Source organism: Pseudophryne corroboree, chromosome 10, assembly GCF_028390025.1.
Source record: "Pseudophryne corroboree isolate aPseCor3 chromosome 10, aPseCor3.hap2, whole genome shotgun sequence".
In the NCBI taxonomy this organism is placed as follows: domain Eukaryota; kingdom Metazoa; phylum Chordata; class Amphibia; order Anura; family Myobatrachidae; genus Pseudophryne; species Pseudophryne corroboree.
The window spans coordinates 314,774,864-314,800,826 of record NC_086453.1 but is presented as its reverse complement, the minus strand read 5'-3'; the positions used below and the strand labels follow the sequence as shown (position 1 = coordinate 314,800,826).

Below are 25,963 nucleotides of genomic sequence, written 5' to 3'. Positions count from 1 at the left end.
GTTTTAATATATGTATAGAACTCAGGCTGATTAATAAAAGGGCTTTTCAACCTTGGTGTATAATCCTTGCCCCTACATAATCCTGTTGGGTAGCCCATTCACCGGGTTCAGTATGATTTACCGACGGTCATTATCCCGACAGCCATTGACCTACAGTCAAAATACCGACATTTATTATGCCGACATGTTCAAAATGTCAACATAGAATACAGCCATTTGAAATGCTGACATGTCAAAATTCCGATATGAGTTTTTCTGGGGGTTTGTGTTAGTGTCGACATAGACACCGTCTAAGTGTAGCGCTCACCATTCTTCAGACACGGTTCCTCGCTGCGCTCGGCACACTATTATATTCCCCCTCCAGGTCCACTGGGATGGTAAAGTATGAAAAGGTCTGTTTTGGGGCAAAAATTCCTTAAAAACGCATGCCGGCATTTTGACATGTCGGCATTTCAAATGTCAGCATTCTGAGTATGTCGGCATTTTGAACATGTCTGCATAATGAATGTCGGTATTTTGACAGTGTCAGTATTTAGACTGTCGGTAAATGGCTGTCGGGATTATGACCATCCGTCGGTAAATCAACCGCTACTCCATTCAACAAGCATGGATACTCCCTGTTCTGGTAATACCATCTTCAGATTTTTATTTATAACTGTGAAAGATACAGTAACATATATATATATATACAACATGGTATAAAATGTTAAAAGAGAAACTTTAAGACTATTTGGATGCCGGCCAGAATCCATTCAGTAGCTGTCTTTGAACTAATGTACTTATATTATACTATATGCCCCTTATGCTTCAGTGTTTTTAATTCGCAAACCTACATCTTCTATCTGTATCGCTTGAAACTCTACAGTGTTCATCTTCCGCAATCAGTGAGAGCAGCTCAGATGGCTCTGCTATGTTATGCATCATTAATGGCTATTCTGCGCCGCCGTCTCACTCCCATCTTCATCTGTACATCTAGGAGGCTATGTTACAGCCTGTGACTGAAGCACTCTGACTAGTGTAACTAATACAGTACAGTTGATGAACAGAAAATAAGTTTACATAAATATTATGTTGATTTATGTCTTTGCTTTGTGTGTTTTTTTTTTTTAATGATTTGTGGATTAAAATCCTATTGTACAGAGCATGTGTGATCATTGTTGACAAGACTCTTTAAATATACATTGGAATATCATGTTTGTAATCCCTATTAAAACGCTGCTGTAAGGTTGTATTTAATCTTGGTCATGTAACCACAGAATATAATTTACGATAAAGTGATTTTGCTTCTGTTCACAACTGGTAAAGCCTTTTTTTTATTGAGTGTAGTTCTGCATTTTATTTTTATTTGCAGTCATCTATATATATATATATAAATTAAGTGATGACTTGCAAATATATTGATGATATAGGACTACTTTCTCTTATTGTGTATAGTATACATGAATGCTGATAATACGGCCGGCACAGCTAAGTTACAGTAGGTGCACATCAGGATTGCAGTTCTTCTCTCCCAATGCAGGATAAGTACTTGCTAATGGCACCTGAAGTATAAATTTGTCTCAAATGAGGCTATTTGCGGTTTTATTTGCATTTAATTTGCACTGCATTTTTATTTAATTTTTTTTTTTAAACACTCTGGTTTTATTACAGTGCAGGATGCATTGTAAATACAATTAGATGTTATTAATTAGCACTCACACATGCATTTGGAACGGGGGGAAAAAAAAGCCTGCGGCTCTCCAAGCGGTTGTGAAACTATACATCCCAGCATGCCCTGCCACAGTTTTAGCAACCCCTAATAGGGAAACTGTGGCAAAGCATGCTGGGGCTTGTAGTTTCACAACAGCTGGAGAGCCACAGGTTGGCCAGTTAAGACTGATAAATGCATTAAAGCGACCACAAATGCCCCTCCCCACCATGGGATGGACTTCTCTGCTATAACCTATACTTAGTCTTTCAAAAGACGTGACTCGTGTTAAAGTCTAAAAGGTATCGCAGCCGGTGTGCAGTTTTTTCAACCGCTGGTTATATGATCAATGCGCAAGTCTCATCTAACTCTAGTCACTAAAGGGGTTCTCTCGTTTTGGAAAACCTCCAAAAGCATTCCCCACTCTGTATAGGAAATTTCAAGGGCGAGATCTCCGGATAGGGAACCCCTCTTGTCACCTGAAGCCACTGCCTGGCCAGAAGTAACACATTACATTCCGTCCAATCTCTTCCAAGCTGCGTGGAGGGGACATCATGTTCCTCTTTAAAAAAAAAAAAATTTAAAAAAATTGTCCAGTGTTGGACATCTTAGGTAAGATTATTTTCTTTTTAATATTGACCGCGATCCTTTCCCTGATGTTGTTTTGTGGTTAGATAGTATATTGGTATTTGTATAGTGCTTACGTGATGATTCTTAGCTGCACAAAGTTCTCGTCTATGAGTGATTTAATGCATTGCTCTTCCCTTCGCTGTCTGTTTGGGCTGAAAGCATTTGGTTACAATACGAGGTCACTTGTCTGCAGTTTTATATAGAAGCTTTTTCTAGATTGTGTACCAATAAGTGTATGGCGTATGCAGCGCTTCGCAATAGTCAGGAAACTGATGACACAAGTACAGTAGAGGGATAATTGCTGCTTAGTGTTGATGTTGACTGTACAATTCTGAATGGGTGTTGGGCTACAGTCAGACTCAAGGCAAACGTATCCACTTGGAGTACTAGAGTGTAAGTAACTGCAGGCTTGGCCCACACGGCTACTGCAGAGGACACAATGTCTGAGCAATGGATTCAGCTTGGATTTATGGTTTGGTATGGACAGATTGTGACATAGTTGAGTAGGTTATGTTCCATAGGGAAGCGTCATGGTGTAACTTTTTTGTATATAAGTGTATTTCATGTTACATTCTTGACCCAGCTGGTGCATTCATTCAGAAACGGACACGTGCAACTTTTTTTTAAATGTGTGGTTATTTTTATGGAACACAAAAAGTATTGTTTTTTTTTATTTTTATTTGTTTTATATTATTATTATAATTGTTTTCCAGGGATTAGCTAAAGTCTGGTTAGTTTAGAGTGGCTAACTAGAAGTTGAGAGGTTAATTTTCTTTTCCTTTTTATTTATTTTTTCTGTAATACTCGTTAATGTTTTTCTCATTAAGGGGGCAGTATTACCAAGCAACAGTTGATCTAGCAGGGTAGCAGATATACCCAGGGTGACGATTCCGGAACTCCTACTCATCATAACAAATATAGGTTTCTTTTCAGCGTGTGAAATCATGATGAACAAATCTTGCTGGAGCAAATCTAATTGGGAACATTCTTAATTGATATGCAAATGGATGCTACTTTATTAATGATTGGATCTAATGCTTGCAGCCAGAGCAGTGTTTCAGACAGTGATGAGAGGCTAGATTTAGTTTAAATACATTTCTCCATGCCAAACTCAGTAAAATTATGTTTCCTAATTTAAGATTCCTTATATGGGATTAACCACGGTCCTGAGATATTGGCCTCAGGGATTTTGCAAAACACGAAGAATTATATATATATTTATATATATTTCTCTAACGTCCTAGTGGATGCTGGGAACTCCGTATGGACCATGGGGAATAGCGGGCTCCGAAGGAGGCTGGGCACTCTAGAAAGATCTTAGACTACCTGGTGTGCACTGGCTCCTCCCACTATGACCCTCCTCCAAGCCTCAGTTAGATTTCCTGCCCGGCCGAGGTTGGATGCACACTAGGGGCTCTCCTGAGCTCTTAGAAAGTTATAGTCTTAGAATTTGTTATTTTCAGTGAGACCTGCTGGCAACAGGCTCACTGCAGCGAGGGACTAAGGGGAGAAGAAGCGAACTCGCCTGCTTGCAGCTGGATTGGGCTTCTTAGGCTACTGGACACCATTAGCTCCAGAGGGATCGACCGCAGGCCCAGCCTTGATGTTCGGTCCCGGAGCCGCGCCGCCGTCCCCCTTACAGAGCCAGAAGCAAGAAGATGGTCCGGAAAATCGGCGGCATGAAGACATCTTGTCTTCACCAAGGTAGCGCACAGCACTGCAGCTGTGCGCCATTGCTCCTCATACACACTTAACACTCCGGTCACTGAGGGTGCAGGGCGCTGGGGGGGGGCGCCCTGAGGCAGCAATAAAAACACCTTGGCTGGCTAAAATACCTCAATATATAGCCCCTGGGGCTATATATGAGGTAAATACCCCTGCCAGAATCCCATAAAAAGCGGGAGAATAGGCCGCGAAAAAGGGGCGGAGCCTATCTCCTCAGCACACTGGCGCCATTTTTCCCTCACAGCTCGGCTGGAAGGAAGCTCCCTGGCTCTTCCCTGCAATTCTACAGTACAGTAAGAGGGAAAAGAGAGGGGGGGCATTAAAATTGGCACTGTATACAGTATATTATATAAAAAGCAGCTATTAGGGACATAACTCAGTTAGTCCCTGTATATATATATAGCGCTCTGGTGTGTGCTGGCATACTCTTACTCTGTCCCCCCAAAGGGCTTTTGTGGGTCCTGTCCTCTATTTGAGCATTCCCTGTGTGTGTGGAGTGTGTCGGTACGGCTGTGTCGACATGTTTGAGGAGGATAATGATGTGGAGGGGGAGCAGATGCCTTTAGCAGGGATGTCACCCCCTGGGGGTCAGACACCTGAGTGGATGGTATTATGGCAGGAAATGAGTGCACGTATAGACTCCTTACATAAAAAATTTGACGACATGCCGACTGTGGGACAGCCGAGTCTTCAGCTCGTGCCTGTCCAGGTGTCTCAAAAGTCATCAGGGGCTCTGAAACGCCCGTTATCTCAGGTGGCACAAGTAGATGTCGACACGGATACTGACACCAGTGTCGACGACGATGAGTCAAATTTAATGCCCGTTAAGGCCATTCACTGCATGATTGAGGCAATGAAAGAGGTGTTAAATATTTCTGATTTACATCCAGGTACCACAAAAAAGGGTATTATGTTTGGGGAGAAAAAACTACCTGTAGTTTTTCCCCCGTCAGATGAATTAAATGAAGTGTGTGAAGAAGCGTGGGCTTCCCCTGATAAGAAATTGGTAATTCCTAAGAAGCTACTAATGGCGTTCCCTTTCCCGCCAGAGGATAGGTTACGTTGGGAAACACCCCCGAGGGTGGATAAAGCGCTCACACGTTTGTCTAAAAAGGTGGCACTACCGTCCCAGGATACGGCCGCCCTTAAGGAACCTGCTGATAGAAAGCAGGAGGCGATCCTGAAGTCTGTATATACACACTCAGGCATTATACTCAGACCAGCTATTGCGTCAGCTTGGATGTGCAGTGCTGCCGCTGCGTGGTCAGATAAACTGTCAGAAAATATTGACACGTTAGACAGAGACACGATCCTGCTAACAATTGACCATATAAAAGACTCAGTCTTATACATGAGAGATGCACAGAGGGAAATCTGCCGTCTGGCATCTAAAATAAGTGCATTATCTATCTCTGCTAGGAGATGCTTATGGACTCGCCAGTGGACTGGAGATGCAGATTCCAAAAGGCACATGGAAGTCTTGCCTTATAAGGGGGAGGAATTATTTGGGGATGGTCTCTCCGACCTAGTTTCCACAGCAACGTCTGGGAAGTCAGCATTTTTACCCCATGTCCCCTCACAGCCTAAGAAGGCGCCATTTTATCAGGTTCAGTCCTTTCGGTCCCAGAAAAACAAGCGGGGAAAAGGAGGGTCTTTTCTGTCAAGAGGCAGAGGCAGGGGAAAAAGGCTGCAGCAAACAGCAGGTTCCCAGGAACAAAAGTCCTCCCCCGCTTCCTCTTCCAAGTCCGCCGCATGACGGTAGGGCTTCACAGGCGGAGCCAGGTACGGTGGGGGCCCGCCTCAGGAATTTCAGCGATCAGTGGGCCCGCTCACAGGTGGATCCCTGGATCCTTCAAATAGTATCTCAGGGATACAGGCTGGAATTCGAGGCGACTCCACCCCGCCGTTTCCTAAAATCCGCCTTGCCGATTGCTCCCTCAGACAGGGAGGCGGTGCTAGCAGCGATTCACAAGCTGTATTCCCAGCAGGTGATAATCAAGGTACCCCTACTTCAACAAGGCCGGGGTTACTATTCCACACTATTTGTGGTGCCAAAACCGGACGGTTCGGTGAGACCCATTTTAAATTTGAAATCCTTGAACACATACATAAAAAAATTCAAGTTCAAGATGGAATCGCTCAGGGCGGTTATTGCAAGCCTGGACGAGGGGGATTACATGGTATCCCTGGACATCAAGGATGCTTACCTGCATGTCCCCATTTACAGTTCTCACCAGGAGTACCTCAGATTTGTGGTACAGGACTGCCATTACCAATTCCAGACGCTGCCGTTTGGACTCTCCACGGCACCGAGGGTATTTACCAAGGTTATGGCGGAAATGATGATACTCCTTCGAAAAAAGGGAGTTTTAATTATCCCATACTTGGACGATCTCCTAATAAAGGCACGATCCAAGGAACAGTTGTTAGTGGGAGTAGCACTATCTCAGGAAGTGCTGAACCAGCACGGCTGGATTCTGAATATCCCAAAGTCACAGCTGGTCCCCACGACACGTCTAATGTTCCTGGGAATGATTCTGGACACGGCCCAGAAAAAAGTGTTTCTCCCGGAGGAGAAAGCCAGGGAGTTGTCTTCTCTAGTCAGAGACCTCCTAAAACCAAAACAGGTATCGGTGCATCATTGCACGCGGGTCCTGGGAAAGATGGTAGCTTCTTACGAAGCAATTCCATTCGGCAGGTTCCATGCCAGGATTTTTCAGTGGGACCTGTTGGACAAGTGGTCCGGATCGCATCTTCAGATGCATCGTTTAATAACCCTGTCTCCACGAACCAGGGTGTCTCTTCTGTGGTGGCTGCACAGTGCTCATCTTCTGGAGGGCCGCAGATTCGGCATACAGGACTGGGTCCTGGTGACCACGGGTGCCAGCCTACGAGGCTGGGGGGCAGTCACAAAGGGAAGAAATTTCCAAGGACTATGGTCAAGTCAGGAGACTGCCCTTCACATAAATATTCTGGAACTAAGGGCCATTTACAATGCCCTAAGTCAAGCAAAATCCCTGCTCCTACACCAGCCGGTGCTGATCCAGTCAGACAACATCACGGCAGTCGCCCATGTGAATCGACAGGGCGGCACAAGAAGCAGGACGGCGATGGCAGAAGCCACAAAAATTCTCCGATGGGCGGAGATTCATGTACTAGCAGTGTCAGCAGTGTTCATCCCGGGAGTGGACAACTGGGAAGCAGACTTTCTCAGCAGGCACGACCTCCACCCGGGAGAGTGGGGACTTCATCCAGAAGTCTTCCAAATGATTGTAAATCAATGGGGTCGTCCACAGGTGGACATGATGGCGTCCCGCCTAAACAAAAAACTAGAGAAGTATTGCGCCAGGTCAAGAGACCCTCAGGCGATAGCTGTGGACGCTCTAGTGACACCGTGGGTGTACCGGTCAGTTTGTGTTCCCTCCTCTACCTCTCATACCAAAGGTATTGAGAATAATAAGAAAGCGAGGAGTAAACACAATTCTCGTGGTTCCGGATTGGCCGAGAAGAGCGTGGTACCCGGAACTTCAAGAGATGATCTCAGAGGACCCGTGGTCTCTGCCGCTCAGACAGGACCTGCTGCAGCAGGGCCCCTGTCTGTTCCAAGACTTACCGCGGCTGCGTTTGACGGCATGGCGGTTGAACGCCGGATCCTGAAGGAAAAGGGCATTCCGGAGGAAGTCTTTCCTACGCTTATTAAAGCCAGGAAAGATGTTACGGCAAAGCATTATCACCGCATATGGCGGAAATATGTTGCATGGTGCGAGGCCAAAAAGGCACCAACAGAGGAATTTCAACTAGGTCGATTTCTGCATTTCCTGCAAGCAGGAGTGAATATGGGCCTAAAACTGGGCTCCATTAAGGTACAGATCTCGGCTCTGTCGATTTTCTTTCAAAAAGAACTAGCTTCAGTACCTGAAGTTCAGACATTTGTGAAAGGAGTGCTGCATATTCAGCCCCCATTTGTGCCTCCTGTGGCACCTTGGGATCTCAACGTGATGTTGAGTTTCTTAAAATCACATTGGTTTGAGCCACTAAAAACCGTGGATCTGAAATATCTCACGTGGAAAGTGGTCATGTTATTGGCCTTGGCTTCAGCCAGGCGAGTGTCAGAGTTGGCGGCTTTATCATGTAAAAGCCCTTATCTGATTTTCCATATGGATAGGGCAGAATTGAGGACTCGTCCCCAGTTTCTCCCTAAGGTGGTGTCAGCGTTTCACCTGAACCAGCCTATTGTGGTGCCTGCGGCTACTAAGGATTTGGAGGACTCCAAGTTGCTAGACGTTGTCAGGGCCCTGAAAATATATGTTTCCAGGACGGCTGGAGTCAGAAAATCTGACTCGCTGTTTATCCTGTATGCACCCAACAAGCTGGGTGCTCCTGCTTCTAAGCAGACTATTGCTCGTTGGATTTGTAGTACAATTCAGCTTGCACATACTGTGGCAGGCCTGCCACAGCCAAAATCTGTCAATGCCCATTCCACAAGGAAGGTGGGCTCATCTTGGGCGGCTGCCCGAGGGGTCTCGGCTTTACAACTTTGCCGAGCAGCTACTTGGTCAGGGGCAAACACGTTTGCAAAATTCTACAAATTTGATACCCTGGCTGAGGAGGACCTGGAGTTCTCTCATTCGGTGCTGCAGAGTCATCCGCACTCTCCCGCCCGTTTGGGAGCTTTGGTATAATCCCCATGGTCCTTACGGAGTTCCCAGCATCCACTAGGACGTTAGAGAAAATAAGAATTTACTCACCGGTAATTCTATTTCTCGTAGTCCGTAGTGGATGCTGGGCGCCCATCCCAAGTGCGGTTTATCTGCAATACTTGTACATAGTTATTGTTAACTAAATCGGGTTATTGTTGAGCCATCTGTTGAGAGGCTCTATTGTTTCATACTGTTAACTGTGTTTCATATCACGAGTTGTACGGTGTGATTGGTGTGGCTGGTATGAGTCTTACCCGGGATTCAAAATCCTTCCTTATTGTGTACGCTCGTCCGGGCACAGTACCTAACTGAGGCTTGGAGGAGGGTCATAGTGGGAGGAGACAGTGCACACCAGGTAGTCTAAGATCTTTCTAGAGTGCCCAGCCTCCTTCGGAGCCCGCTATTCCCCATGGTCCTTACGGAGTTCCCAGCATCCACTACGGACTACGAGAAATAGAATTACCGGTGAGTAAATTCTTATTTTTTAAGGAATTCTATGCACATTTGTGGTATTTAAAACAAAATATTTGTAAATATAATTCAAGTATTATGTTTCTTTTCTTCATTCGCAGATATCGCAATGCTTCCTACGGACAAGGGGTGAAACTGAAGCCGCCTGAACTCTGGTCCATGAGGTTCCAGTTACTTGGAGGCATCTTCCTGCAGCCCACTAAACATCTTCATCAACACAAACTGCAGACAAAATCAGTCCAGTCTTCCGTGTCCCATGAGCCACAAAACACACCCAATTATCATGTGTGGGTATCGGCGTACACAATTATTTGGCTATAGAAAGAGTGGAAAAAGAACACGTGATATCTTTCCATAAAGCTAGATCATGATGACTTGATTACAGTGTCGATTTGCCAGAAAGATTTTCACCTTTTATTATTGTGTGATTCTATAGGGGGGATACGGGCATCCTCTCCCCTCTCCTGTGCCCGGTGGGTACATAGAATGTGACAAATTAAATTCGCAGTTATCTACCCACGATGGGCCTCACGAACATTCACAGTGTTAGCGTGGGGAAACACGTGGCCATACTGGACACGGTCATACCTCCTTACATGTATGAGTCGGAAAACGGAAAGAGCTAATTGCCATACAATAAATAAGACATACACCAGATAGTGTTTAGATGCTTGTTCTCCAAAAACTTAAGTGCAGGTTGCCAAAAACAAACACTACTGAGCTATCAATGCATCCTTGAGGCAGGCACCAGTAAAACGCATAACATTGAGGGCCAGTAATAAGGTTGCCTGTGTGCCTGCCTCTGTATTTGCACTGACAGTGCTAGGATCTTTATATTCCGAGTGTCCCCCCTCTTCTTCTATTCCCCCCCCCTGCACCTCTTCCCAACCGTTCTCTGCTCTGCCACATATTCCCAACTGCACTGCCGCCCGCCCGCCTCTGTGAGACTGCCAGAATGCACTGCCTGAAAGCTGTCCCAAAACTTCCTGCATGACCAAAGTGTTCGGAAGACGGAACGCACCCAGTCTGCAGTGGCATATGCTCCGTGCTGATCAGTGTTCTGTGCCAATAACCGCCAGATTGTTGCTGCTCCGCTCAAGTTGTCCCTGCACAGATAATCTGGTACCCATACGTGATGCCATGTGGACACTTTACCTGTCATACAGACAATCTCTCCCTTCTCGTGCGCTGATAACGATGCAGCATGTCCAGACAGTAAACGCGAGCCTGCAATCATTATTTGTTTTTGTTTTTTTGGACTCCTGTAATCGGATTAGCACCAGCTGAGGTGAACAAAGTTTCCTTTGTATTACTTTCTAGGCACTGACATCTTCTCCACCAGCTTCCTGTTTGCTCTGCATTACCAGCAAGTGCTGTATTTACTAACAAAGGTCTACACCCCGTTACCCTCCTATGGGCGTTCTCTTTAGTAAGCTTACGCTGCTGGGCCTGTTGCTTCCCGACGCCGATATTGCCGTAATAGGCAGCAGTCTAGGGATGCGCCTTTGCACTTTTAGAACAGGTTATACACAGCCCTTTTAAGCTGTGTTTCCCATTAAAGGGAGTTTTCTGCATCCTTTCTGTATGTATTTGTATTTAAAAAAAGGAAAAAAAAATCTTCCAGTTATATTCCTATTGTACATGAGTAATGTACTCTTACCATTGGCTTCAGACAAGATTTGGGAGTATTATTTTCAAGTAAGGCCGTATTAACATTCATACTCTGTGTTTTTAATTATTGTGGATGGGTGTCTAAACTATATAATTATCCAAATGTATGTTTGTGACATAGTTATTTTATGAATTATAGCTGATAAAGTTGTATGGTTATGGAACAGACTGTCTCTTGCAGATGACGCATTGAGATGTGCGGCGGTAAAATGGGAAGTATGGTAATATCCTGATATTAAACAAGTTTAAGGAAAGATGAGTACTTTTTATTTCTTGCCTTTTTGGGGCAAAATCAGAGCTACAGAAAAACAATAGTGGGAATTGGCCGTCTTCGAGCATGTACTAAGCAGTGATAAAAGTGGAGAAGTGAGCCAGTGGAGAAGTTGCCCATGGCAACCAATCAGCATTGACGTAACATTTACAATTTGCATACTATAAAAGTATACAGAGCAGCTGATTGGTTGACATGGGCAACTTCTTCACTGGCTCACTTCTCCACCTTTATCACTGCTTAGTACATGCCCCCCACAGCGTTGATTGGGGCTTTGTGTACGGAAAATCTTTCAATCCACAATTTTTTTTTTAAATCTCATAATGGGTGATATGTAGCAAGCCTTGCAGAGTTATTAAGTACCAACCAATCAGCTCCTGACTGTCTTTTCTCAGGCTCTGTTTGAAAAATGACAAGCTGATTGATTGGTACTTTATCTCCAAGGTTTGATACATATCCCCCTTTGGCTACTTAAAGTAAAACTAGTCGCATCATACAGCGAAAATGCTGCAGTTGAGTATCCTAGCAAGGGACGTGTATAATAGTGTTTTATGCATTTAGAGGAACATAAACTGATTTTATCAATTAGTACATTTATAAATATAAATTTATCTAGCATACATAAGGGATATTGGGGAATTAGTACGATGGGGTATAGACGAGGTCCAAAGGAGCCGGTGCACTTTAAATTTCTTCAACTGGGTGTGCTGGCTCCTCCCCTCTATGTCCCCTCCCACAGGCAGCTTAGAAAAAAGTGCCCTCAGGAGAGGATGCACATCTCTGCAGCTCCAGAGAGTTTTCTTAGGTTTCTTTTAAAACTTTATTATTTTCAGTATGCTCTTTGGGCAAAAGCATACCTGCACCGTGGGAGTTAGGGATGGCAGTCACCGTCTCTTCAGGCGTCAGAGCCACTTCCCTGCTGCAGGACCACCATCCTGAGAGGTTGTTGTACAGCGGGACACTGCGCCTTAGCGGTCACAATCGCAGCACACCGCACACCCCTAACATTGCCTGAAGGTGACAAGAGTAGTGAGTACAAACCGGGGGCCCCGCTAGGGAAGTCCCCCGGTTCTTGGTGCAGCACAAACGCAGGGGCGGCATACAGGACTCTCCCGGGGAAGGGACCGCTATAGCCCCACTGTGTACACTGGCAGCGTGTTTTTACACTATTATGGAGACTTTGCCAGTATAAATATCTATGAAGCTCCGGCGCCATTACAGGGGGCGGGGCTTCCTTAGAGCAGGACCAGCAGCATTTTGGCGCCTTCCTCTGCTTGCAGCAGCATGCACACACCGCTCCTCCAGACACTCATGATATGCAGGAAAACTGGTACCGGGGTGTAGCAAAGGGGGAGAACCGCTATTGTACACAATCTGTGTCCTGAAAAGAATAAAAACTCTGGTGTTAAACCGTGATATAACAGCTTGCAGTCTCACTGGGGCTTTTTAGCTTGGGTGTGCTGTTCCCTTCTCTCTGTCTCCCTCTCACATACAGTAAGAGCAGGCTTGCTATTATTTACTTTGTATGTGTGTATAAGTGTTGTTTACTGTAAACATGGTAAAACACCAATTATGCAGTGTATGTCACATCAGATTCTCTCCCTCTACATCTGGTACCATGTCATGTGAACAATGCAGCCAGTCCTCACAACTCAGTGAGGGAGCTGGGGGGGAGGGTCAAGAGCCTTCCTGGCTAGGTGCCCTAAAATCCATGATGTCAGATATGTCATCTCAGCTCACTGCTAATATTAAAAAAACTCAACAACTGCGGCTGGCTGTTGCAGATCTAGATGCAAGGGCAGATGTTCAACAGCCCCCCCCCCACCCCACCCTAGATCAGGACCACAAAAATGTGAGTTACCTGCTTTACTCTCAGACTCTGATGAGGAGATACAGGAGGAGGGGGTGGACTTGGATCTGGTTACTGGGTATTCTCCTTCTACACAGAGTATTGAGCCCCTCATTCTGGCTATACAGGATGTGTTAAAACTACCTCTAGAGGATGCTGCAGCACCGCAGTTGTTTTTTTTAACACAGAATAAAGTTAGTGTCACGTTCCCTGATTCTGCAGAGCTGGATGACCTGTTTAAGTTAGCCTGGAAAAATCCAGATAAGAAATACCAAGTGACAAAACGGTTTTTGCACACTTTCCTATTTGCTCCTGAAGGCAGGAAACTCTGGGAAGAACCCCCGGCTGTAGACTTATCAGTCTCTCGCCTATCTAAAAAGGCGGTACTGCCAATTCCGGGCTCCTTTACCACAAAGGACCCTGGGGATAGAAAAATAGAGACTACACTGAAGTCTATTTACATGGCGGCTGGTATATCACAATGACCGGTCATAGCAGGTTGCTGGATGACTCAAGCCATTCATGCATGGGCTACTCAAATTTAAGAGGGCCTTTCGGGGGATATGTCCCTGGTCACTACAGTGACTCTCCTAAAACACATTCAAGACACTGCACGCGTCCTGTGTGACTCTCTCAAGGAGATAGGCAATATTAATGCTAGAACCACTGCTATGGCAGTGTCGGCGCACAGAGCTTTGTGGTTGCGTCCGTGGATAGCGGACGCAGAGTCCAAGCGCAGTGTAGAGTTTCTTCCTTTTTCAGGGGATTGGCTCTTCAAGGTTGAATTGGATACGTGGATTTCTAAAGTTACTGCGAGGAAATCCACGTTTCTCCCCTCTGAGGCCCCGCCGGATAGACGTTCCTACCCGGGGCTGTCTGCCCAGTCCTTTCTAACAGATTTAGATCTAGGGCCAGAGGTGCCTCCAATGCGGCTAGATGCACCAGAGGTAAGACAAGAAAACCAGCAACCGCAGGTTCTCAGGAACAGAGCACCAGTTCAGCTTCCACTAAAGCCTCAGCATGATTGTGCCCACCCACCCTGAGGGGATCTCTAGGTGGGAGCTCAGCTGCGTTGCTTCAGCCGCATCTGGGAAAGCTCCTGCCAGGATACCTGGGTAAAGGACCTCATTTCTCAGAGCTACAAGCTGGAGTCCAACGGTGCTCCTCCCCAACGTTTTTTCTAATCAAGCTTACCAGCTTTGTAGGATATGCGTGTTACGCTGCAACAGGCTATCCTAAAGTTGGTCTAGTCCCAAGTCATTGTTCCAGTGCCACTGCAACAACAGGGAAAGGGTTACTACTCCAACATGTTCATGGTACCGAAACTGTACGGTTCGGTAAGGCCCCTTTTGAATCTAAAATCCTTGAATCGTTAATTAAAGGTTTTCAAGTTCAGGATGGAATCCTTGCGAGCAGTGATTGCGGGCCTGGAAGAACGGGAGTTCATGGTCTCACTGGATATAAAGGACACCTAAATCCATATCCCGATTTGGCCACCTCACCAGGCTTACCTGTGGTTTGCCCTGCTGAACGATCACTACCAGTTCCAGGCGCTGCCCTTCGGCCTGTCCACAGATCTGAGGGTGTTCACGAAGGTGATGGCGGGGATGATGTTCCAACTCTGGGTCCAGGGGGTCAATATTGTCCCTTATCTGGATGATCTCTTGATAAAGGCGAGATCCAGGGAGCTTTTATTGCTCCATATAGATCACACTATCCAACTTCTGTCATGGGTGGATCCTCAATTTACAGACGTCCCACCTGGAGTCAGCGGCTCCTGTTCCTGAAAATGTTGCTGAATACTGTGGCCCAGAAAGTTCCTGCCAGAGCACAAAGCGAGAACACTCCAGGGGATGGTCCGAATGGTTCTACGGCCTAATCGAATATCCATCCAACTTTGCATAAGTTTGTTGGGGATGAGGCGATCCAGTATGGAAGGTTCCATGCCGAACGTTTCAATTGGATCTCCTGAGTGAGTGGTCCGGATAACATGTTCAGATGCACCGAATAATACGGCTGTCACCTCAGGCCAGGATTTCTCTCTTGTGGTGGCTGCAGTCCTCAAACCTACTGGAAGGTCGAAGTTTCGGGATTCAGGATTGGTTCCTTCTCACGACAGATGCAAGTCTGAGATGATGGGAAGCTGTCACCCAGGGGACTCAGTTCCAGGGCAGGTGGTCAGCCCACGAAGCCCTACTTCCGATCAACATTCTGGAACTTCGGGCGATCTACAATGTTCTGCTTCAGGCCTCTCCTCTACTCAGGGATTACGCGATCCAAGTCCAGTCAGACAACGCCAGGGCGGTGGCGTACATAAATCGACATGGAGGGACAAGAAGAAGGGCCTACATGCAAAAAGTGTCAAAGATACTTCTCTGGGCAGAAAGAAATGCAAGAGCAATGTCCGCAATCTTCATTCCGGGAGTGGACAACTGGGAAGCGGACATCTGGAGTCGTCACGATCGCCACCAAGGAGAGTGGGTGCTCCACCATCAGGTGTTTCAGCAGATCATCGACCGGTGGGCCTGCCCACAAATAGACATGATGGCTTCTCGACTCAACAAGAAGTTTCGCTGGTATAGCTCACGAACCAGGGACCCTCAGGCGAGGGCAGTAGATGCACTGATGTCGCCTTGGCCTTACCGGCTGGTCTACCTGTTTCCTCTGGAATCAAAGAGTCCAGGCAATTCTGATTGCCCCTGATTGGCCTCGGAGGGTGTGGTACGTGAATCTTCTGGACATGTCCGTCAAAAACCCTTGGCTTCTGCCACTGAGAAGAGATCTTTTTCAACAAGGTCCGTTCATCTACCCAGACTTACGTCGACTTCGTTTGATGGCATGGAGGTTGAGTGGAACATCCTAGCTCACAAAGACCTTTCCAAAAAGGCTATTGCTACCATGGTTCAGGCCAGGAAGCTTGTGATTTCAAAACACTATCATCATATCTGGAGAAGATATGTCTCTTTGTGCAAGGAACGCACGTATCCGCCTGCAGTGTTCCACTTGGGACGTTTCCTGCGGGCTGGTGTGGATAAGGGCTTACGTCTGGGTTCCATTAAGGTCCAGATTTCAGCTCTCTCAATTTTCTTCCAGAAGAAATTGGCAGTGTTGCCAGAAGTTCAGACCTTCTTGCAAGGGGTACACCACATACAACCTCCTTTTGTGCCGCCCACGGCACCCTGAGATGTGAATGTAGTGTTGGAATTTCTACAGTCCTCCTGGTTTGAACCTCTGATGATGGTAGAAGATAAGTACCTCACGTGGAAGATGGTGATATTACTGGCCCTGGCTTCTGCTAGGCGTGTCTCCGAATTGGGGGCCTTATCGTGTAAAAGTTCCTACTTGGTCTATTATGAGGACAGAACAGAGCTCAGGACTAGGCAGCAGTTCCTGCCGAAGGTCGTCTCTGCTCTCCACTTGAATCCATCTATTGTGGTTCCATCAGATTCTGGCACTTCTGCTCCTCCGGAGGCATTGGATGCCGTGCAAGCCTTGAAGATCTATATCAGGAGAACAGCTCGGATCAGAAAGACGGATTCCTTGTTTGTGCTCTATAATGCGCAGAAACAGGGTTGTCCTGCTTCTAAGCAGTCCATTGCTCGTTGGCTTAGGCTTACTATCCAACGGCCTACTGTATGTGTCGGCAGCCTTACCTGTTCCACAGTCTCTGAAGGCCCACTCTATAAGATCAGTGGGTCTTCCTGGGCGGCTGCCCATGGAGTCTCGGCCTTGCAACTATGGCGAGCTGCTACCTGGTCGGGGAAGAACACTTTTGTGAAGTTGTACAGGTTTTATACCCTGGCCAAAGAGGATACCCAGATTGGGCAGGCAGTGCTGCAGACGTCTCTGCACATTCCCGCCCGTTCTGGAAGCTTTGGGACGTCCCCATCGTACTAATTCCCCAATATCCCTTATGGATGCTAGCGAAAACCGGTAAATCCTTTTCTCATAGTCCATAAGGTATATTGGCCTCTCGCCTCAGTGCGTTGAGTTTTCTGCAGGTTTTCTCTTATATGGTTACCTGTTCAGCTGTTGCTGTTTTGTTGCCAGCCGTTGTAGTATGTTATTGGTGTGCTGGTGTGTGAATCTCACCATTCATTGTTGTTATGTTCCTTCTCTCAAGTATGTCCATTCTCCTTCGGGCACTATTTTACCTATAACTGCCTGTGGGAGGGGGGCATAGAGGGGAGAAGCCAGCACACCCAGTTGGAGAAATTTAAAGTGTACCGGCTCCTTTGGACCACGTCTATACCCCATCGTACTAATTCCCCAATATCCCTTATGGACTACAAGAAAAGGATTTACCAGTAGGTAATTAAAATCCTATTTTTCTGTTGAAGAGACTAAAACGAGTCATTGTGAAGTTATAGAATTTATGATGTCACTTTTATTTAAAGATTTTAAGTGTGTTTTACCAAAGTATTTGTACCATAGGCCATTCCTGGACATCCTGATGTCTAATAAGCCAATTCAAATTGCATAAAAGCTGCGGTTACACTAAGCATCGCGACTTATGAAAGTAACAGACTGTTTGGGTCAGCACTGTAGGTCTGTTTTTGTTGCAATAGCAAGAGGCTGATAACTTTGCATGGCGATGTTGTCACTTCAGACTAAATATAGGAAGGATATTGAATGGATTTTTATGACTGTCACAAGATTTCTCTTCATCCCGGATATGCATTGTATTTTACTTTCAGTGACTCCAAAAAAAAAAAAATTCCAGGTTTGTATTGTATTACAATGCATATATCCCTAACAATGTAACTTAAGTAAACTTGGTATATGTGTTTAACCAGGGTCAGAGCACCTATAGGACTTGTGTGTGACCAGTTTTGAAGTGCATATGGCTGGAGCAACCTGTAACCCAGTCAGGTACATTTCAGGAGACAAGTGCTCCGATCTTGTGGTGAATCTATCCCCAGCTAGTGGATCCTGAGACGCAATGATGTGTCATGATGCTGGGCCCGGTGTGTTTTTAAGTATTAAGGTTAAGCTGCTGTTTTTAGGTTTTTAGTTTGTTTTTTTTAGTTGGTTGAAAGAATACAGTATATGACTTTGTGACTATTTTAACGTGAATGTATAAAACTTTAGTGGCATCACCACAGTGGTTGGGTACCAGTCTTATAGGTGGCAGTGACGTGACCTGCCACTTACATGTTTGTGTTATGCAGGGAGCTACATACCAAGCCCTAGTGGAAGGAACTAGGGTCCCACAGAACAGAGTCACATCGGAAGGTTCCCTGCAAGCTGGTGAAATGAAGGTTGCCCTGTTAAATGCACCTGTACATGGTATGAAAGGTTTTGGTATATTAGGGCGACACACATAATAATATGTCGGCATTTCTACACTAAAGACGTCAACACTGTTTTTAATGTAAGTCTGTCCGTAATGCTAAGCCAAATGTTAACATTCTGTCTACGTCAACGTTTTTCATGCTTGCAATAACTTGACATTCTGGTATCTACATTATGAATGTAGACCTTGTCAGTGTCGACAAACCGACTGCATACCGACATGAAGTTCACGCATGTACTGTATTTCTCTAACGTCCTAGTGGATGCTGGGGACTCCGTAAGGACCATGGGGTATAGACGGGCTCCGCAGGAGACTGGGCACTCTAAGAAAGATTTAGTACTACTGGTGTGCACTGGCTCCTCCCTCTATGCCCCTCCTCCAGACCTCAGTTAGAATCTGTGCCCGGAAGGAGCTGGGTGCATTTTAGTGAGCTCTCCTGAGCTTGCTATTAAGAAAGTATTTTAGTTAGGTTTTTTATTTTCAGAGAGCTTCTGCTGGCAACAGACTCTCTGCTACGTGGGACTGAGGGGAGAGAAGCAAACCTACTAACTGCGGCTAGGTTGCGCTTCTTAGGCTACTGGACACCATTAGCTCCAGAGGGATCGAACACAGGTACCTAACCTTGATCGTCCGTTCCCGGAGCCGCGCCGCCGTCCCCCTCGCAGAGCCAGAAGCCGGCGGGTTGAAGCAAGAAGACGTCAAAATCGGCGGCAGAAGACTCCTGTCTTCATATGAGGTAGCGCACAGCACTGCAGCTGTGCGCCATTGCTCCCACACTAACCCACACACTCCGGTCACTGTAGGGTGCAGGGCGCAGGGGGGGGCGCCCTGGGCAGCAATTGAGTACCTCCTGGCAAAAAGCAGCATATATACAGCTGGGCACTGTAATATGCATGAGCCCCCGCCATTATTTTTACACAAAATCGCGGGACAGAAGCCCGCCGCTGAGGGGGCGGGGCTTCTTCCTCAGCACTCACCAGCGCCATTTTCTCTCCACAGCTCCGCTGAGCGGAAGCTCCCCAGGCTCTCCCCTGCAGACTCACGGTAGAAAGAGGGTAAAAAGAGAGGGGGGGGCACATAAATTTTGCGCATTAATCATATATACAGCAGCTACTGGGTAAACACTAAGTTACTGTGTAATTCCTGGGTTATATAGCGCTGGGTGTGTGCTGGCATACTCTCTCTCTCTGTCTCTCCAAAAGGCCTTGTGGGGGTCCTGTCCTCATATAGAGCATCCCCTGTGTGTGTGGTGTGTCGGTACCCTTGTGTCGACATGTTTGACGAGGAGGGCTATGTGGAGGCAGAGCAGGTGCAGATGAATGACGTGTCTCCGTCGACACCTGATTGGATGGATATGTGGAAGGTGTTAAATGATAATGTAAACTCCTTGCATAAAAGGTTGGATAAAGCTGAAACCTTGGGACAGTCGGGGTCTCAGCCCATGCCTGATCCTACAGCGCAGAGGCCGTCAGGGTCTCAGAAGCGCCCACTATCCCAAATTATTGACACAGATATCGACACGGATTCTGACTCCAGTGTCGATGGCGATGATGCAAAATTGCAGCCTAAAATGGCTAAAGCCATCCGCTACATGATTATAGCAATGAAGGATGTATTGCACATATCAGAGGTAAACCCTGTCCCTGACAAGAGGGTTTATATGTTTGGGGAGAAAAAGCAAGAGGTGACTTTTCCCCCTTCACATGAGTTAAATGAGTTATGTGAAAAAGCGTGGGATTCCCCTGATAGGAAAGTGCTGATTTCCAAAAGGTTACTTATGGCGTACCCTTTCCCGCCAACGGACAGGATGCGCTGGGAATCCTCCCCTAGGGTAGACAAAGCTCTGACACGCTTATCTAAGAAGGTGGCCCTGCCGTCACAGGATACGGCCTCCCTAAAGGATCCTGCGGATAGGAAGCAGGAAAGTATCCTGAAGTCTGTTTATACACATTCAGGTACTCTACTGAGGCCGGCAATTGCGTCGGCCTGGATGTGTAGTGCTGTAGCAGCATGGACAGATAATATGTCTGAGGAACTGGATACCTTGGACAAGGATACTATTTTACTGACCCTGGGGCATATAAAAGACGCTGTCCTATATATGAGGGCTGCCCAGAGGGACATTTGCCTACTGGGCTCTAGAATAAATGCAATGTCAATTTCTGCCAGAAGGGTCCTGTGGACTCGGCAATGGACAGGTGATGCCGACTCCAAAAAGCACATGGAGGTTTTACCTTACAAGGGTGAGGAATTGTTTGGGGACGGTCTCTCGGACCTAGTTTCCACAGCTACGGCTGGGAAGTCAAATTTTTTGCCATATATTCCCTCACAGCCTAAGAAAGCACCGTATCACCAAATGCAGTCCTTTCGATCACAAAAAAAGCAAGAAAGTCAGAGGTGCATCCTTTCTTGCCAGAGGCAGGGGTAGAGGAAAGAAGCTGCACCATACAGCTAGTTCCCAGGAACAGAAGTCCTCCCCGGCTTCCGCTAAATCCACCGCATGACACTGGGGCTCCACAGGTGGAGTCAGGAACGGTGGGGGGCGCGTCTCCGAAATTTCAGCCACCAGTGGGTTCGCTCACAGGTGGATCCCTGGGCTATACAGATTGTGTCTCAGGGATACAAGCTGGAATTCGAAGTGATGCCCCCTCACCGTTACCTCAAATCGGCCCTGCCAGCTTCCCCCATGGAAAGGGAGGTAGTGTTAGCGGCAATTCAAGTTATATCTCCAGCAGGTGGTGGTAAAGGTTCCCCTCCTTCAACAGGGAAGGGGATACTATTCCACAATGTTGTGGTACCGAAACCGGAAGGTTCGGTCAGACCCATATTGAATTTAAAGTCCCTGAACATATACCTGAAAAGATTCAAGTTCAAAATGGAATCGCTCAGAGCGGTCATTGCAAGCCTGGAAGAGGGGGATTTTATGGTGTCTCTGGACATCAAGGATGCTTACTTGCATGTCCCCATTTATCCACCTCATCAGGAGTACCTCAGATTTGTGGTACTGGACTGTCATTACCAATTCCAGACGTTGCCGTTTGGGCTCTCCACGGCACCGATAATATTTACCAAGGTAATGGCGGAAATGATGGTGCTTCTTCGAAAGCAAGGAGTCGCAATTGTCCCATACTTGGACGATCTCCTCATAAAGGCGAGGTCCAGAGAGCAGTTGCTGATCAGCGTAGCACACTCTCGGGAAGTGTTGCAACAGCACGGCTGGATTCTGAATATCCCAAAGTCGCAGCTGATTCCTACGACGCGTCTGCCCTTTCTGGGCATGATTCTGGACACAGACCAGAAGAAGGTGTTTCTCCCGGCGGAGAAGGCTCAGGAGCTCGTGACTCTAGTCAGAGACCTCTTAAAACCGAAACAGGTATCGGTGCATCACTGCACGCGAGTCCTGGGAAAGATGGTGGCATCATACGAAGCCATTCCCTTCGGCAGGTTCCATGCGAGGATCTTTCAGTGGGATCTGTTGGACCAGTGGTCCGGATCGCATCTTCAGATGCATCGGCTGATCACCCAATCCCCCAGGGCCAGGGTGTCTCTTCTGTGGTGGCTGCAGAGTGCTCACCTTCTCGAGGGCCGCAGGTTCGGCATACAGGACTGGGTCCTGGTGACCACGGAGATCTTAGTTGCGTATATCTGCAGATATAGGGTTAAGCCCCCAGGCCGATCGACAAGGCTTCTCCGTCACTGGGGGTCCCTAATGCTAGGTATGGGTCCGGGGTGCAGGACCCCACGATGTCGGCACAGGTCGGCCAACCCAGGTCAGCACACTGGTGAGAATTAATAGGGGTTAATAAGAAGCACAGAAGTGCTATGTAAGTGATGTGATTAAAATAATATATACAAAGTGATAGGGAAAATCATAAGTGTTAATAAAGTGTTAGGGTGTGCCGACCTGAAGCAGCCCAGCCATACCGACACAGGGGCCACCGCACCCCACACCCACCCCATAAATAATTACAAATATGTCTGGGTTAAATTCCCAGTGTAAGGCCACATGGTAATGGCTCCTACAGCATCTGAGAGCCAGCTTACCTGGGGATACCCCTGGCCTCCCCTATGGCACTCAGGAGTCAGCAATCCCTCCTAATGCTGACCCATCTATGCCTCTCTAAATACAATACACAAAATGGAAAGCTGCTCAATCAGATTGTAATGTCACTCAGGTGCTAAAAGGGGAGGGGTAATTCTGTGTAGGAAAAAACTGTGTTCCCTAATGCACACCGAGTTAAAAATATTACTACATAATAGTCAGATAATACGGAGATCTTAGTTGCGTATATCTGCAGATATAGGGTTAAGCCCCCAGGCCGATCGACAAGTCTTCTCCGTCACTGGGGGTCCCTAATGCTAGGTATGGGTCCGGGGTGCAGGACCCCACGATGTCGGCACAGGTCGGCCAACCCAGGTCAGCACACAGGTGAGAATTAATAGGGGTTAATAAGAAGCACAGAAGTGCTATGTAAGTGGTGTGATTAAAATAATATATACAAAGTGATAGGGAAAATCATAAGTGTTAATAAAGTGTTAGGGTGTGCCGACCTGAAGCAGCCCAGCCATACCGACACAGGGGCCACTGCACCCCACACCCACCCCATAAATAATTACAAATATGTCTGGGTTAAATTCCCAGTGTAAGGCCACATGGTAATGGCTCCTACAGCATCTGAGGTTCAGACGTTTGTTAAGGGAGTGCTGCATATTCAGCCCCCTTTTGTGGCACCTTGGGATCTCAACGTGGTGTTGGGTTTCCTGAAATCCCACTGGTTTGAGCCACTTAAGACCGTGGAGCTAAAGTATCTCACGTGGAAGGTGGTCATGCTATTGGCCTTAGCTTCGGCTAGGCGTGTGTCAGAATTGGCGGCTTTGTCATGTAAAAGCCCCTATCTGGTTTTCCATGTGGACAGGGCAGAATTACGGACTCATCCACAATTTCTGCCGAAGGTGGTGTCATCTTTTCATTTGAACCAACCTATTGTGGTGCCTACGGCTACTCGTGACTTGGAGGATTCCAAGTTGCTTGATGTAGTCAGGGCTTTGAAGATCTATGTAGCCAGAACGGCTGGAGTCAGGAAAACTGACTCGCTGTTTATCCTGTATGCATCCAACAAGCTGGGTGCTCCTGCTTCAAAGTAAACTATTGCTCGCTGGATCTGTAACACGATTCAGCAGGCTCATTCTGCGGCGGGATTGCCGCATCCAAAATCGATAAAAGCCCATTCCACAAGGAAAGTGGGCTCTTCTTGGGCGGCTGCCCGAGGGGTCTCGGCATTACAGCTACTTGGTCGGGTTCAAACACCTTTGCAAAATTCTACAAGTTTGATACCCTGGCTGAGGAGGACCTTGTGTTTGCCCATTCGGTGCTGCAGAGTCATCCGCACTCTCCCGCCCGTTTGGGAGCTTTGGTATAATCCCCATAGTCCTTACGGAGTCCCCAGCATCCACTAGGACGTTAGAGAAAATAAGATTTTACTCACCGGTAAATCTATTTCTCGTAGTCCGTAGTGGATGCTGGGCGCCCGTCCCAAGTGCGGACTTTCTGCAATACGTGTATATAGTTATTGCTTAATAAAGGGTTATGTTATGTTGGCATCCGTGGTTGATGCTTTGTTGTTGTTCATACTGTTAACTGGGTATGTTATCACAAGTTATACGGTCTGATTGGTGTGGATGGTATGAGTCTTACCCTGGATTCCAAAATCCTTTCCTTGTAATGTCAGCTCTTCCGTGCACAGTTTCCTTAACTGAGGTCTGGAGGAGGGGCATAGAGGGAGGAACCAGTGCACACCAGTAGTACTAAATCTTTCTTAGAGTGCCCAGTCTCCTGCGGAGCCAGTCTATTCCCCATGGTCCTTACGGAGTCCCCAGCATCCACTACGGACTACGAGAAATAGATTTACCGGTGAGTAAAATCTTATTATTTTCATGTGTGACTTTGTTTAGGGGATTGTGCAAATAAATTCTAACCATTCAATTTCACTTCTGCCAGTAGAGAACTGAAAACGAGGTAATCACTTGCTCCCCCCCCTAGGGACCTCCCTGGAGAATCCATGTAATTGCAATCCTCTGTTAAATCATCTTCTATCATATATTTGTCATAAACTGAACATTAAATAATGTCCTAAAACACTGACGGGGGAATGTAAGGCAGGCAGCAGAGAGATGAGAAGGATACTGTAGCATTCATGCAATCCATACAAGCCACACAGTCTTATCAAGTGGGTGGTGCACATGAAATAAATGCCATCAGTGTATCGGGGTGTTTAGGTTGTAAAAATAGATGTTTCATGCAATGGCAGCACAGGAGTTTGTATTGTACCATGAGCAGCGACTTAATCGTACTCTGTCCTTCAGCAGACACGGGAGATCTGCAATACAATCTGTGTAAGGTTCTGCACCGTCACAGAAGTGATCTGTAATAGCACCAGCATATTAGGCAGCGATTTACAGAGAATCTAACTGTTCTCATTCAGTCTCTGGCTCCAGTGGGGCTTACAGTCTAAATGATCTCCCACACAAATAAATCTGAACCTAACAATACATGTGTTGGACTGTGGAAGAAGTTTAATAGCTCCTAGAGGAAACCTCCTATACCAACGGAGACCATATAAAACCTGCATACTGCTAGAAGAACAGGCACAGCGGCCCAGAGCTACATGTCTATAAATAAGGCATAAGAAGTGTAGTACAAACAGCTCATACTTAATATATGCTCTATCGACCGATTTGCTCCCAATACTTTGGATTCCTCAAGACACATCCGGCTTATTTCTATAGGGATGGATTTGAGATCTTTTATTTGCTACTAACTACGGGTGACAGCATTGCCTTCACCTGACTTTCACCACGTCATCGATGTCTTTGTTTTTTCCCCTTGATTCAGTCAGTTTTAACAAAAGGGGACATGAGGAACAAAGAATTATTTGATGTGAGCAAGGAAGCCACCCTGACATGTAGCCTTGCTTTAATTACGGCCTTTATTTTACATCTGATCATTCTATGAGTAGGAGTTTTTCTGGCTTCAGTACTGGAATTGCTGAGATGTATTACTGAGATACATTAAAGGGCGATTAGCTGACAACGTACCATAAAATTAAGCATCAAGTTTACCTGTGGTTTCCATTTTCAGTGCTAAAACTTTATGTAGTAGGAGTTATAGTGGGGCTTCTATGGAGTATGAGGTGATGACTGGTTAGGACAGGTTAGGTTTAGGCTGCGGGTAGTAGGGTTAAGCCTCAGGCGGGAGGGTTAGGTTTAGGCAGGAGGCTTAGTGCCTGATTCAGACCTGATCGCAGCAGCAAATTTATTAGCTAATGGGCAAAACCATGTGCAGTGCAGGGGGGGGCAGATAAAACATTTGCAGAGCGTGTTAGATTTGGGTGGGTGATATTGTTTCTGCAGGATAAATACTGGCTGCTTTATTTTTACACTGCAATTTAGATTTCAGTTTGAACACACCCCACCCAAATAAAACGGGTCTGAATTAGGCCCTTAGGCTGCAGGCGGAAGGGTTAGGTTTAGGCTGCAGAGGGACGGTATGGTTTAGGCTGTAGGCAGGGGGGTTAGGTTTAGGCTATAGGTGGGACGGTATGGTTTAGGCTGTAGGCAGGAGGGCTAGGTTTAAGCCGCAGGCAGTAGGTTTAGGCTGCAGGTG

The 25,963-nt window shown here is 46.7% G+C and overlaps 1 protein-coding gene across 4 annotated transcripts in view; it reads left to right on the top strand.

Annotated features, from left to right (window-relative positions):
• ARHGEF12 (Rho guanine nucleotide exchange factor 12) overlaps positions 1–11,138 on the top strand; it is a 468,564-nt gene extending 457,426 nt beyond the window's left edge. For all 4 annotated transcript variants that reach the window (XM_063943505.1, XM_063943503.1, XM_063943502.1 and 1 more), the window contains one exon: positions 9,315–11,138. In XM_063943505.1, the coding sequence (XP_063799575.1) occupies positions 9,315–9,346 (32 nt within the window). In that variant the 3' untranslated portion in view covers positions 9,347–11,138. The remainder of the gene's footprint in view (positions 1–9,314) is intronic.
• Positions 11,139–25,963: the final 14,825 nt, after the last annotated feature.